This window comes from Fukomys damarensis, unplaced genomic scaffold (genome assembly GCF_012274545.1).
Source record: "Fukomys damarensis isolate Sample0158 unplaced genomic scaffold, DMR_v1.0_HiC HiC_scaffold_12, whole genome shotgun sequence".
In the NCBI taxonomy this organism is placed as follows: Eukaryota; Metazoa; Chordata; class Mammalia; order Rodentia; family Bathyergidae; genus Fukomys; species Fukomys damarensis.
This window is the reverse complement of record NW_022900924.1, coordinates 2,733,394-2,747,786: the sequence shown is the minus strand read 5'-3', so window position 1 is coordinate 2,747,786 and position 14,393 is coordinate 2,733,394. Positions and strand designations below refer to the sequence as shown.

The 14,393-nt window shown below is 47.3% G+C and overlaps 1 protein-coding gene across 9 annotated transcripts in view; it reads left to right on the top strand.

Annotated features, from left to right (window-relative positions):
* The window catches only part of Chek2 (checkpoint kinase 2), a 33,533-nt gene extending 24,541 nt beyond the window's left edge, over nt 1–8,992 (top strand). For 5 of the 9 annotated variants that reach the window (XM_010603711.2, XM_033762288.1, XM_010603708.2 and 2 more), the window contains 5 exons: nt 628–791; nt 986–1,101; nt 2,263–2,348; nt 6,767–6,847; nt 8,756–8,926. In XM_010603711.2, coding sequence (XP_010602013.1) covers nt 628–791; nt 986–1,101; nt 2,263–2,348; nt 6,767–6,847; nt 8,756–8,845 — 537 coding nt within the window. In that variant the 3' untranslated portion in view covers nt 8,846–8,926. Of the gene's footprint in view, nt 1–627; nt 792–985; nt 1,102–2,262; nt 2,349–6,766; nt 6,848–8,755 lie in introns of those variants that run through there. The other 4 variants (XM_010603712.2, XM_010603714.2, XM_010603715.3 and 1 more) reach the window with 4 other exon arrangements.
* Nucleotides 8,993–14,393: the final 5,401 nt, after the last annotated feature.

Genomic DNA, 14,393 nt, shown 5'->3' with positions numbered 1-14,393 from the left:
TTGCGAGCGCAAAGTCCCAAGTTCCATCCCGGGAAAAAAAAAAAAAACAAAAAAAAAACAAACAAAAAACCAAAACACAAAAGAAAACCCCACAAATTCTTGGGGCCAGGGATTTAGCTCAGTGATTCCAAGTGCAAGGACCCAAATTCGATCCCCGGTACCAAAAAAATACCTTAGATTTCAAAAGTATTCATTTGTAGCTGGGCATGGTGGTGCACCCCTGTAATCCCAGCACTCAGGAGGGTAAGGCAGGAGGATCACCATGAGTTGAAGGATAGCCTAGGCTATATAGCAACACCCTGTCTCAAGAAAACCAAAACAAAAGAAAAAAGAAAATAAACCTAAGGAAAACCCCAAAGATATGAATCTGTAGGTTTCAGATGAACTGTGTGAACTGTGTAGTGCAGACTATTCTATTCTATTTTATTTATTTATTTATTTATTTATTTGATACTGGGGATTGAACTCGGGTCCTTGTGCTTGCAAGGCAGGCCACACCGAACTGCTGAGCTAAATCCCTGGCCAGACTATTCTGTTTTACATGTCTGGATTTACATGTCTGGGGACTGACAGACTATGATCTTTGTGACATTGTTGAAAATTATTTCTTTTGTCCTTTAATTTTAGATTACTGATTTTGGGCAGTCCAAGATTTTGGGGGAGACCTCTCTCATGAGAACTTTATGTGGTACCCCCACTTACTTGGCTCCTGAGGTGCTTCTCTCTATTGGGACTACAGGGTATAACCGAGCTGTGGACTGCTGGAGTTTAGGAGTTATTCTGTTTATCTGGTAAGAAAAGTTTTCATCACGTTACTGTCTGGTTGGATGTGATTAGATGACATCATAACTGTGTCCAGTTCAACAGCTTGTGTTTAAATTAGAGAAACCTGATTTTTCATTATGCTGAAAAGAAATTTACACGTCTGAATGCTGCTGAGAATACCACTTGATTTCTTTTCCTTTCTCTCTCTACCAATGTTAAGCCTTAGTGGGTATCCACCTTTCTCTGAGCATAAGACTCCAGTGTCATTGAAGGATCAGATCACCAGTGGAAAGTACACCTTCATTCCTGAAGTCTGGGCAGATGTCTCAGAGAAGGGTATGGATACGAAACAGTTAAGAGTTTGTGGCTTCCTAGAATGTGAGTGCGCTGTCGGTGGGAGTTTCTTTCCAGCTCTATGGTGTTTTCTCCTGTTGACCCTGTTCTTAGTTTCTATTGTTAGTTTTGCATCATGTGAGAAGCACAGGAAATTATGAGTGTGGGTTCCAAAATCTAAACTCAATTCCTGGGTCTGGTATTTCCTAGTTGTGTGTGACCTTAGGCAAGTTGTCTAACCTCTCTACATCTTAACCCCTGTCTGCATGGCTTTTATGTGTGTATTAAGTATAATGTACCCAAGTGGCTGGTACCTACCTATTTAAGGGTGCAAGATAATAAGTAACTTTACAAGCTTTCCTTTGAGAAAGTAGCATGTGAAAGTCACATCATTGGTTACTTTGTATTTTGTAATTTAAAGGTGCAACCTTATAACTCCCTAAAGAAAAAGTAGATTAAAATAAAATGTCCAGGAATGTATCGTAAGCAATTACATGGAAATGTCAGTATGTTTAAGGCATATCTTCTTTTTTTTTTTTTTTGAGACAGGGTCTCATTTGTCAGTTCAGGCTGTCCTTAACTCACTACGTAGCCCAGGCTGTCCCTGAACTCACAGCGATCGTCCTGCCTCAGCCTCCTGAGTGCTGGGATTACAGGTGTGCACCCCCACACCCAGCCTAGTGTCAGTATGTTTAAAGGAATAGCAATTTTGCAGTATACAAGATAGCCTGCAGTTGTTGCTTGCTGCAGTTCTCAGGTTTTCTTTCTGACAAGCCGAACAGGGAGCCCCTCCCTGGCTAAAGGATTCACCATCTGTCTGGGGGCCTCAGGAGGGTTGGCTGTGTATTCCGAGTATCTGAGAACTGGATGGAAGTTCAGTTTTAATTAGTCTGAAAGGGAGTCCAGCAGTGAGAGGAAACGGGGAGTTGAGAGGTTGTGATGACCCAGCAAAGAGACTTGGGGGCATTGATGTCATCCCTGCTGCTCAGAGTCCTCTGAATACAGAGTGAGGAGGACTGGGAGGTGCTGCCTGCTCTGTCTGCTGCGTCCATGCTGACCCTCTTTTTCTGCATGGTGACCTGGCGTCCTAGCACACTTTTCGTAGCACCGCCTTTGTGTGTTAATCCTTTTCACTACAGTTTGCCTGATTCTTTTTTGCTTTAGCTCTGGACCTTGTCAAGAAGTTGTTGGTGGTGGATCCCAAGGCACGGTTTACGACTCAAGAAGCCTTAGGTCACCCATGGCTTCAGGTGGGTGTGGGAGGTTCCCCCTTGTATTAAATGCATGCGGAGCCCCAGCTGAACTGCCCAGTGAGGTGGGGAAGAACACGGAAACCCAAATTTTTGTGTTGCTGGATCTGTTTGTGCGATTGTTTCAGATCAAGTGTAGGGTATGTGGGGTGTGGTGGGTGTTTGGGGCGTTCATCCTTTTCCCTGTTAGCTATGGCTCGGGGATGGACATGCTCACTTTGTGGCTGTCCTGAGTCGACAGTTCCAGTGTGTCCTTCGAGAGATTGTTCGGACTCCACCCCCAGCTCTGTGCCCTCCTCACCTTCCCTCCAACAGGTGGGGTGGGCCGGGCTGCCGTCCTGCCATCTCCTGCCCTCAATCAGGGCATCGGGATGAGGGGGCAGCTGGAGCAGGGCAGCCTCCCAGGAGGGAATGCAGCTGTTCCTGAAGCCCGCTTGACTGGGCAGGAGGGGTCCCACTTCATGTTTCTGGTGAGTAAGCATGCCGTTGGTGTCGGCTGTCACCTGCGCCTTTCCGGTCTGCATGACCTCGGTGTTTGTGCTGTGAGTGTGGCTGCCTTTTCCGTTGTAAGCCGACTTCATTCAGCACTTCCAGAGTCGCGTGTCCTTTGTGACTTCACTGGGTTAATCTTTGGCTTTGGAATTAGCCACAGCATTAGGGAGGTTTTCTGATGGACGTCTGATACTCTGTTCAGTACATTTCATTTCGCCGCAACCATGGCTCTTTCTGTTAACTTTCTCATGGCCTTTTTGTTTCCTGTGATGATTGGGTCTTCATCAAATAGCTTGAGCTAGTGCTCACTTCAGCAGCATACACACTAAAGCTGGAATGACACAGATAGCTCAAGTCGGAAGCTGTTACTCGGGATTGCTGGTCCAGGAATCCTTTGGGCAGTCCAGCCTGGGCCTCTGGGGAGACCGTCCCTGTTCCCGCTTGCAATTCTGCATACCTAACAGTTTTGCTTGGGCCAGCTCAGGTTGAGAACAACAAATCCTTAAAAGAAAGAAAGAATAAAAGGGAGTTGGGAGGGGGCAGACTATGTTTTGGATGTTGCCCTGGAAACAGCAGTGCCCCCAGAAGAAATCTGTCAAATGATTTAGCATTTAGTGGACCAAATGGGTTTGAAACAGCAGGACCTTAGAAAAAGGGAGCTTGGAAACACAGGGTGCCTTTGCATGTGGGGATTTGATTTTCATGGAGAAAGAAAAACACGCCTCTTGGCTCTTTTCATGTGTCCCAGTAGGGAAACTCTTGGGGGTCCACTGTAGAGGTAGAGGAGCTGGGTTAGCCTTGGAAAAAATGGAGCTGTCGGGTGAGTTTCGGGAATAGTGTGTTGAGTCTGCCTGAAATTTACAAGCCAGCGGAGTCTGTTATTCACAACCAAGCAAAAGGTGAACACAGGGCCCTCGTGTGAATGCTCTTTTGTCCACATGTTTTGCAGCCAAAGGTGGAGAGAAGTTTAAGGATGCAGATTAGCTATCTAAAAACAGCCGTTAATAATGGTTAGGTTTGTTTGTTTGTTTATTTTTTAGATTTTTTTCCAAGACTTGGCAAATTTAATCAGGCTTTGCTGATGTCCTCTGGAATCAGAGGCCCTGAACCAGTATTTTAGATCACATGCCAGTCACTTTGCTTCGCAATAATAAAGTTTTGTTTTTGTTTTTGTTTTTGGTACTGTGGCTCGAACTCTGGTCCTTGGGCTTGCAAGGCAGCCGGTGGCACCACTGAGCTAAATCCCCGGCAATAAAGTTTTATTTATATTTGAAAGTTAGTGTTAACAGCCTTGATGGTTCTGTGGGTCTGGCACTGGGCTGAGTATTGGGGATGTGAATTCTTGTTTCTGTTGTGCCATTAACAATGTTCAGTTTGGAGAGCATTTCTTATATCTTCTTTCTGCCTAATGTTTATTAAAATAGAGATTTCCTTCTTCCTTGGTCTTTGGGGGATATTTTAATTTTAATTTTATTTAATGTTTATTTTATTTAATTTCTGGGTGTTTCTTTGAGACAGGATCTTGCTGTGTAGTTCGGGCTGGCGTTGCAGTTGTGGTGTCCTCCTACTGAGTGCTGGGACTACAAGCGTGTCCCACTGTATGAGTTTAATACTTTTGAATGAATAGATTGTGGACAACTCAAAGGAAGGATTTTATAGATACACTCTGCTATCTGTGTCAACAATAAGCTTCTTTCTCATATTATTGCTAACTGATGACTTACACAGATTCTGGGTTATTCTGGCAGCACGAAAGGGCTGCCCACAGAAGGGCATCTGTGTTACCCTGCTTTCCATTGCTCTAACACATACCTGAGATTAATCAGTTTCAAAGGAGGAAAGGTTTATTTACCTTTTCAAGACGAAGTCTGAGTTTTAGTCCCGGGCCAAGGTGGCCTTGAACTCATGGGGCTCCTCCTGCCCCATCGCACTGAATGCTGGGATTACATGGTGAGAAAAGGCTTGTTTTGGCTCAGTTTTGGAGGTTGATGGATCCATGTTGCTTTGGGCTCATAGTAAGGCAGCTGGCTGAGGTGACCTATTCACCTCACGGCTGGTACAAAGAGGACTAGTAAGTGGCCCGAGTCCCATGGTTTCCTTTGAGGCCGTGTCCCCGATGACCTAACTTCCTCTCATTAGGCTCCATCGCTTTGCAGTGATGCCATGGGCACCAAGCCTTTATCACCCATGCCTTTGGGGGGCGCTTAGCCACACCCTAGCGCTGTGCCGTTGTGATTTCATTTGTTTATGCATTCATTCCTTCCAGACATAGCTTTTGTTTTGGTACTGAGTATTGAACCTAAAGCCCTTGCTCTGAGCTGCTATATCCCTAGCACCGCCACCCCCTGCCATTTTTTTTTTTTTTTTTTTTAAACAGCATCTTCCAAAGTTGCTACGTTGCCCAGGCTGGGCTTGAATTTATAAACCTCTTGCCTCAGCCTCCCAGAGTTCTGAGGTTACAAGTGTGCACTACTACTCTTAGCTCAGAACACAATTAACGAGCTCGTGTGTCAAGCAGTGTTAGGTACCAGGTGTGTAAAGCGGTATCAGATCAGTCCTTGTCCTGGGCAGCTGACAGCAGCCTGGGTTGAGGCCCACACTGGCCGCAGTTACTGCAGAGTGGTGCGACACCTGTGGCGAGAGGGGTCGGTGAGGGTGTGCGGCTGAACCAGGAGGAAGCGCTGTTACTGCCCACGGGCTTGGGCACCCTCATTTTCACACAGCGCGAAGAGCTCTGACGGCTGAGGGCCTGGCCGTGCCCTGGGGGAATGGGTGGGTCAGCTGCATTCACAGAATCCCTCTGCTGTGGAGCCCCTGTGCCTGGTACAGTACCTGGCATCTCGGGGTGCTCAGGATGTGTTGTTCACCGAGTGAAGGAAGGCGCGAGGTGCATGGGGACCGGCACGAGTGAGCGTGGTGGAAACGGGGGACGACTGCGGTCATGAGGCCTTGCAGGGGCTTCGCGGCGGAGCCGGCTGTGTTGGGTGTCGCCCAGATTGGGATGCGGGCCTGTGCTGAGTGACTCGGTGAGAGAGTGGGATGGAAGGAGCTGGTGGTCCTGGCCTCGGTCGTGGAGAGAGGGGAACTCACCGTCAGGCTGCCCGTGATGTCGTTTTGCTGTGTCCCTGAATTTGCTGCATGTTGGAGGCCTCTGTCCCTGTGTCTTCTGCCTGACCACCGTGGTGTATGGGGGAGGAAGAGGGAGGAGGGTGTGTTGGGCTGGAAAATGCATGGGGCTTTGGAACCCAACTGTTCTGGGTCTGTTCTGTACTTGCCGTTGTGAGAGACTGAGCTAGGTTTCTGGCTACCCAAAACCCACTTGCCTAGCTACGGGTGTTTTGCATTTCCAGAGGTGGGGAGAACAAAACCAGATGCAAATCCTTGACGTGTGCAGTGTTGAGCATCCAGGCAGGTGGCAGCTGTGTTCAGACAAATCTGGACAAGCATTCTCTGTCTCCTTCCGGCTCCCAGCATGCAACACCTAGTGCTCTGCCCTGTTCGTTGTTAGATCTGAGCTTGGGATACTGTGGGCTTCAAGTCCTTTGGGCAACTTGTACAACATGTGCTGGATAATTTTCTGAGGGTGCTGAGTCAGTTAGGATGGCCTGGATCACTAGCCTTCCTGGTGGCCGGGAGGGGAGAGGTCCAGAAGGGTTCAGGAAGCTCCTTGGTGTCAGCCCCGACACTCTGGCCTCCTGATTGTCATCTCTCTCAGGATCTGGGATGCTGGTTCTAAAAGTCTTAGCTGCTAGGGTTTGTGGTCGCTGACCCACTAAGAGCTCTTGGGCACGTGGGCCTGATTCAGCCAGTGTTGACCGAGCACAGACCGCTCATGAGATCACCGCGAGAGGACAGGGATGGTCGTGTCCTCTTAGAACCCTCCTTTCCCTCGTGTGTCACCTACTAAGGTTTTAATTTGTTCACAGGATGAGGACATGAAGATTAAGTTTCAGAACCTACTGGCTGAGGAAAATAAGCCGTTGGCTCTACCCCAGGTCTCACCCCAGGTATTCCTATTCGTGATTGCTAAGTGTAGATTAGAAGCCTAGAAAGTGATACACACCGTAATCCCAGCTGTCTGGGAGGCTGAGGCAGGAGGATCAAGTTTGAGCCTAGCCTGGACAATTTAGCAACTTCGTGAGACCACGTGTCAAAATAAAAAATTTAAAAAGGGCTGGGGATGTAGCTAAGTGCATAGGCCTTGGGGTCAGTCCTGAGTGCGTGTGTGTGTGTGTGTGTGTGTGTGTGTGTTTGTTTGTTGTTATAATCCAGTTGATACTGTGTTTTCTTCTTGTCTGCTCCAGTAGCTTAAGACAATAAGTCGGGATGTTTAATGCATTAGAGGAGCACAAGGCAAGATCCAGCATTCTGTTAAAGATTCAAATTTAAATTTGTTGGAAAATGTAGCCATGCATGGTGGTGCACACCTGTGATCCCAGCACTCAGGAGGCTGAGGCAGGAGGATCACCATGAGTTTAAGGCCAACCTGTACTACAGAGTGAGATCCTGTCTGAAAAAAAAAATAGGTTGGAAAATTAAAAATTTGGGCAAGGGGTTGATTTCTTGATTATAATGTTATTTTCCTAAGTTATTTGTAAGTATAAATTAATATCTGCTCATTCCTACCCTGCTGTGTTTCTTTTTGTTGTTGTTGTTATGGGGGCGGTGTGTGGAACCATGTTCCTTGTGCATCCTGGATGAGCGCTGTACAACTGAGCTAAATCTCTGGCCCTGGCCCTATTTTCATTTGGTGAATGAAACCGCTTTTTTTTTTTTTTTTTTTTTTTTTTTTTTGAGACAGGGTCTCACTATGTAGTTGAGACTGACCTGGAACTCACTATGTAGTTCAGGCTGGTCTCAAACTCACTGTGATCCTCCTGCCTCAGCCTCCCGAGCGCTGGGATTACAGGCGTGCACCACCATGCCCAGAAAAACCTCTTCTTTTTTTCCCCTACTCTTCACTCCTAATTTTATAAGTGGGGAAAGAACTGAGGCCCAAAAGATTATTTTTCCATAAGGAGCAAGATTTTTGGGGAGGGCTTCAAATAGAGGGTTTTTTTCCTTCTTTTTTCTCCTTTGATTTTTGCATTTTTTTCTTTTTCTTTGTTTTAAATAAAGACATTATAGTCTCTTTTTGGTGCTTGTGAATGAACCCAGGACCTTGCACATATTAAGTGCATGTTTTACCACTGAGCTACAGTTGCAATCCCTGTAGTGTCTTTAAATGTGATAATTTAGGAGAAGATGAACAAGAGGAGACTGTTGGTGCTGCATATTTTCAATACGTAGGTTGCTCTGTAACTTAGCATGGCGTTATATTCTGGTAAACCCACCTTTTTTTTTGTGGTACTGGGGATTAACTTGTGTCCTTGCGCTTGCGAGGCAGATGGTAGAACCACTGAGCTAAATCCCTGGCGGATGGTAAATCCATCTTAAGCTGCAAATATTTTAAGTCAAAAATACATTTACTCCCCCTAAACTACTGCACATCCTAGCCTAGCAACACAGTACACTGTAGTGTGTCAGTTTCTCCTCTCAAATCTCAAGAGGGCTGTTGATTTAGCTCCGTGGTTCTGCTGACTGTCTTGCAAGCAAGTGCAAGGACCTGAGTTCGATCCCCGGTACCCACCTCCCAATCTCAAGAGTATTGTACTACACATTGCCAGCTCGGGGTAAGATCCAGAGTCGAAGTTCATTTTCTGCTGTCTGTGTGGTGCTTTTGAATCACACTGTGTGTGCAGAAACTCAAGGTCAAACCGCGTCAGTAAGTGTTCAGCAGGCACAAGGCAGAGGAATGTCAAGTAGATAAACTTGTCCAAGTCCAGAGGGGTGTGGTGCCCCCAGTTTACAGGAAACATTTTAGATAGAAGCTGATGATTTTCTTTTCAGATTTCTCCTTTTTCTTCTATTTCCAGCCTTCCACGAGTCGAAAACGGCCTCTCGAAGCCGGAGCCGAGGACACCAAGACCACAAAGCGTCCAGCTGTGTGTGCTGCTATGTCATGAACACTGTGATCTGAACGTGAAAGAAATGTCTCTTTCCCTCTGCTGTCATCTTATTTCTTTAAGTCTGTTTTTTTATAGCTTTTATTTTAATTACGGGAATAATTGCTTTTCTACAATCACTGGTATACAATTAAAAACGTGATGGAACTCGGGCTTTGTGCTTATGTTTGCTGCTTTAGTTCTGAATGCCTCTCTCTGTGTGTGTGTGTGTGTGTGTGTGTGTGTGTGTTAGAGGTCATCGTGTGCCTTTGATGTGACACCTTCCCTTGACTGTTGTCACCAGGCTGGTTTGCAGGCTGCCACCCTGGTTTAGTCTGCAAGAGCTGAATACAAATTCTCAGGGGCCCTTAGAAGGTCACAGGGAAGGCGCAGAGTAGGGTTAGGGTCAAGTTTGTAGTGGCAGCTGCCACAGAGCCCAAGAAAGGGCAAGTACCTTGGCGGGTATATCGTGGACAGTGTTAAATTCCCATCCTCACTCTGTTAAAGATGCATAACTGCCATCTGTGAAATTGTAGGACCAGATAAGTTGTGAAATTCAAAGTTTTTCTCATTTTAGGAAGGTGATAGGGCACTTCTGCTTTGTATTATGTGTAAAAACCCATTTTCAGTCCTGTCACCTTACACATTGATATTTCAGCAGCAGATTTTCACAGTGAGAAGGAGAGAGAGATAAGGAGACTTGTGTCAGTTCATATCTGTATTTCCTGCCAGATGAGTTATAGGTGACTTGTTTTTCAGAACTGCTAGGGTTTCAGCTGTGGAGCTCAGGCATGTGGGCATTGTCATGTTGACCTAGTAGCGATCAGTCTCTGTGAAACCCTACTTTTGGCTGGCTTTGTCCTCATAGCGATCCTATAAGCTAGGTCTTCAACTGCCCTCATCTTATAGATGAGGAACCCAGACTTAGAGAAGGTAACTTTTCCAGCATCGCACAGTTTCTACATGGCAACATGGGGACCCAAATCCTGCAGACTCTAAAATTAATATTGTCTAACCAGTTTATATTCAGATTCAGGGATGTTGACCTCATAAAAAGACTGATATGTAAATCCTAAATGCCAGTCTGTTCGGTTATAAGAGTCTGAACTAGCTGGGGATTTAGCTCACTGTCACCGTGCCTGCCCTGCAAGGACAAGGCCCTGCGTTTAATACCGGGTACAAAAATAAAAAAGAGCATGAACTGCCAAAAGGATCACATTTTTTTTTTTGGTGCGCCGGGGATTGAACTTGGGACCTTGTGCTTGGGAGGCAGGCGGCAGCACCGCTGAGCTAAATCCCTGGCCCTAGACTGCTTTCTGGTCTGCAAATTGGTTCAGTTTCTGTAGGCTGGCTGCCAGACTAGCCTGCTGATCTGTGGAAGTTGGAGCCCACTCGTGTTACTTTATAGGAAAGGGAATTTGTTTCAGGAATACAGATGGCTGCGCCTGGCAGCTATGAGGTCTACGGGCCGTTCTAATGGCTGGATCCTCTGTGTCTCTTTTAACCCACTGATCGTATCCTTTCCCATTTCCCCTCCTTTCAGTACTGGGAATTAAACCCAGTGCCCTTGCACTGAGCCACAACCTCTAATGAGGGTCTCACTAAGTTGCTTGATAGCTGGTATCTAACTTGGGGTTCTCCTGTCTCAGCCTCCCAGAATGCTGGAATCACAGGCACGTGCCACCACACCTGACTGTGATTTGCCTCTTTTAATTTTTAATTTTTTTGGTACTGGGGATCGAACTTGGGACCTAGTGCTTGCAAAGCAGGCACTGGAACCACTGAGCTAAATCCCTGGCTGATTTGCCTCTTATTACTCTGCCTGGTTGGTGCTAGACTACCTGTAACTCCTTGGCTATGACATAGATTGAGCACCATGTTTCAGAGATGCCACTCACCAGAGTCAAGAGCACACTGCTGTTGTCTCTGGCACCTGGCACTCAGGGTAATGACTGGCAATTGGGAGGGTATGCAAGCTTTCTGAGGGGAACTAGTAGGAATTTAGGTGGTTTGAATATTTAAAGGAATGAGGCTGAGATTTCCAAATGGGCTTCTATATGGGCTTTACTCATCTGAATACTTAATATGGGGCTGTGGTTTTTAAAAGAGTATTTTCCTCGTGGAAATAGAGTTTACCAGCTCTTCTGTGTCCAGAGCACTTGGTATTAGCTCCCTCTGGTACCTGCCGTGGTATGCTGAACAGTGGCCCTCAGGAAGTGCCCTAACGCCAACCCCTAGTACCTGGGAATATTTTACTTTACATGGCAGAAGGGACTATGCAGATATCATTAAAGATCTCGACACAAGAACATTATTCCTGTCTTACCCCTTGAGCCCAGTGTCATTGTGAGGGTCTTTTGAGGAGTGAGAGTCAGCCCAGATAGTGATGTGATGACTGAATAGAAATCAGAATAATGTGCTTTGAAGATGGAGGGAGGGGCCGTCACAGAGTACCACTGTGGCTGAACAAGAAGGAAAGGAAGGCTGAACAAGACAAGGAAATGGACATTCCCATGAGAACCCCTGAAGGAACCAACCAACCCTTCACGGCTTTCTGACCTGTAGAACTGTAAGAAAACAAATTTGTGTTGTTTTAAGGCACCCGGTCTGTGGGTTTGTGATGACCTGTTACAGAGACCGGAGGAGACCAATGGCCCTATGAAAGGGGAACCATCTGCTGCTGATGGGACCTGCCAGCATTGACTTCCTCTTTTTGGGCTCTGTCTGACTTCTTTTGGGAGAGATTTTTTTTCCTTATTCCATGAAGGCGTGGTGTGGGGGGAATAATCAAGCTGAGCGCCTGCTTCCCAACCACAGAAGCTGAGGGAGGGGGTTCCCTGAAAGGCCCTTCTGCTACGGAACTCGCACTGTCCACCTAGCTGGAGGTGGGTACAGGGCTTGGAAAAGAGCAAATGGACCCGGGGTGGCAATGATGGGAGCAATACTGTGCTAACCGAGCTCTGCGCTTTACTTGAAATGGCCGAGCTTTTGTTTCCTTTTCTGTAAAGCGGAGGCAGCGTGTACCAGCCCTCTATGCTGCTGGTGAGGCATCAGTGGAAGGTCCCCCAAGTGCCTGGCACGTGACAAAGGATTCTTCAGTGTTGTCTTCATCATGGGGGGGGGGCGTATGTAGCCGGAGGGAAGCCGAAAGTGCTTCAGCAGAGAAGTAACACCTCAACTCTCCATTGCTTTGTCAACGGGATGCCTGTGAATAAGCAGATTTGGGAAATGCCATCAGGGGTGGAGGGTGGGACCAGAGGCAGAGGATCATTTCCCAGGGGCTGAAGTAACTGCCACTCCCTTCTGTAGAACAGGCAGGTAGCTCCACGGTGGATGCCCTGCATTTCCACATAATGGCACACTAGATAGCTCTTATCTGTGCCAGCCTGTGCCCAATGCTTCGTGTGGTAACTGCATCCCTCTTTCTCACTGGGAGGCATCCGCTTCTTGCTCCTTCCCGTGTCCTGGAGGGAATGACCTCAACTCCTACACTTGATCTCAGCCAAAAGGCCGCGTGATTGACCTCAGCTCCTTTACATAACACTAGTCAGGCCTGGCCAATCTGACTGTGGTGATTGCTCAGATGAGGGCACCTGGCTCCCATGGGGCCAATGCGAGTCAACTCTGGACTCTGGATGGAACTACAGCTCGCATATCCCTGCTCTGAATATTCAAAATGTTCCAAAATCCCAAACTTTGAGGACTGATGTCACGTGGAAAATCCTCTATCATGAAACGTGGCATGAGAAAATTATTAAAAATATTACTGCATATAAAAAATTTCAGGCTGTGGGAATAAGGTATATGTGAGGCAAAATTTTCATGTTTAGATTTGGCCCTCCCCACATTTCTCATTATATGTTGGCACGTATTCCGAAATCAAGATCCGAGACTTGTAGGGTGGTCCGTGTTTGTAATCCTAGTACTATGTGGGAGGCTGAGGCTAGAGGATAGCCAGCTTGAGCTGCATAGTAAGACATTGTCTTGAAAAAGAAAAAAAGATCTGAGACCCTTGCGAGCATTTCAGATAAGGGACACCCAAACTGTACTGGGAAACAGCCTCTGTTTCGTCATGTAGATGTGGCCCGGAGCTGCATGGCCACTGTGTGGAGAGAACTACATGCAGATGGGAAGGGAGACCCAAGACATCAGCAAGGCACTATTCAGGACTTTTCAATTACGTGCTTAGGTGTGTTCCCTTTTTTGTTTTACTCCAGGTTGGGGTGTCAGTTGATCTGAAAAAGGCCAGACTTGCTACCTGCCTCGCAAAGGCAAGATCCCGAGTTCAGTAGCTCATTCCCCCCCCCAAAAAAAAAGCCAGACTAATAAATGCAACCATTTACAAGTTCCAAGAGACTCTCGAATACTCTTGTTTTCTCTAGTAGGGAAAATGTTCTCTGCTACTGTTTCTCTGCCAACTTTAGGGTTTTTGGAGAGGTTTGGGGCTGAGAATGGAAAGAGAAGATGTGGGAAGAAAGAGTCCTTGTAACCCCACGGTTGAGCGAACCCCTCCCAGCTAATTATACCACAAGGTTTGGGAGCAAAACCCCTTCCATTAAACTTTTAGGACTCTTGGATAGATTGGGCAGGGATTACACCAGTGGATCTCGGAGAGCCTGGTGTGCCAGGCATCGTGCTGAGGGATGGGTATGCATCATCTCAGCGCTGTGTTGAGATGATGCATACACTTACCTCCCTGAAAGCTCAGGTCAACCCTGTGAAGTGCTGTCACACTTTCCTCCTTTGCAAACGAACAAATCCAGGCTTCTGGGCCCGGTCCAGTGATCTGCTGGAGTTTCCCAGTTTTCAAGAGGGAGGCAGGATTTTAATTCTTTTCTAGACTGCCCTTGGTTCTCAACTACTAGAACCCCTTCAGAGGTTCTGTCAACTGATAAGTACCAGGTGCGGTGCTGAATTATTTCACCAAGTCCTCAGGTGTAGGAGAAACAGGTCGCAAAGACCAGGGACCCTACCCATGCAAGGAGCGAGATGCAGGTTTTTGCTTGCGTCTGTCTCTGCTCAGGGTGCGGAGGTTCATCGTACCACCTACACTCAGCTCCAAGATGGGACCTCACCGACTCAGGGGCGTCCCCCCCAAGGCGCTTCTAGGGCTGACCCCCCGCCCCAGGCCCAGCGATGTGGGGGAAGCAGAAGGGGGCCTGCGGATGGCGCCCAGGGGTTGGGCCCGGGTGGTCCGCAGTGCGGCTGGCTGCTGCTCAGAGCACGGAACTGCGCGCTCTCAGCCCTAGCAGGACAGGCGCGGAGGGGGTAAACGTCTGGGGATTAAACTCAGTAGTTCCACTGCCTGCCTCACAAAGCACGAGGTCCCAAATTCAATCCCCAGTACAGGGAAAAAAAACCCCAAAATAAATGAGTTTAAAATTGCTATAGCTGAACAGTGTTTACCTTAGGGAGAAAATGGACCACCTGGCAGAAACAACGTATGGAAGAAGTTGGGGGGCTACTTCCTGCCTGTCCACCTCATGTGTTGCCCCAGGACTGTCGCAGAGTCAGATGCTTCTAGGCCAGAGCAGGGGAAGAAAGGAAAGACTGTACAGAGCCGATCAAC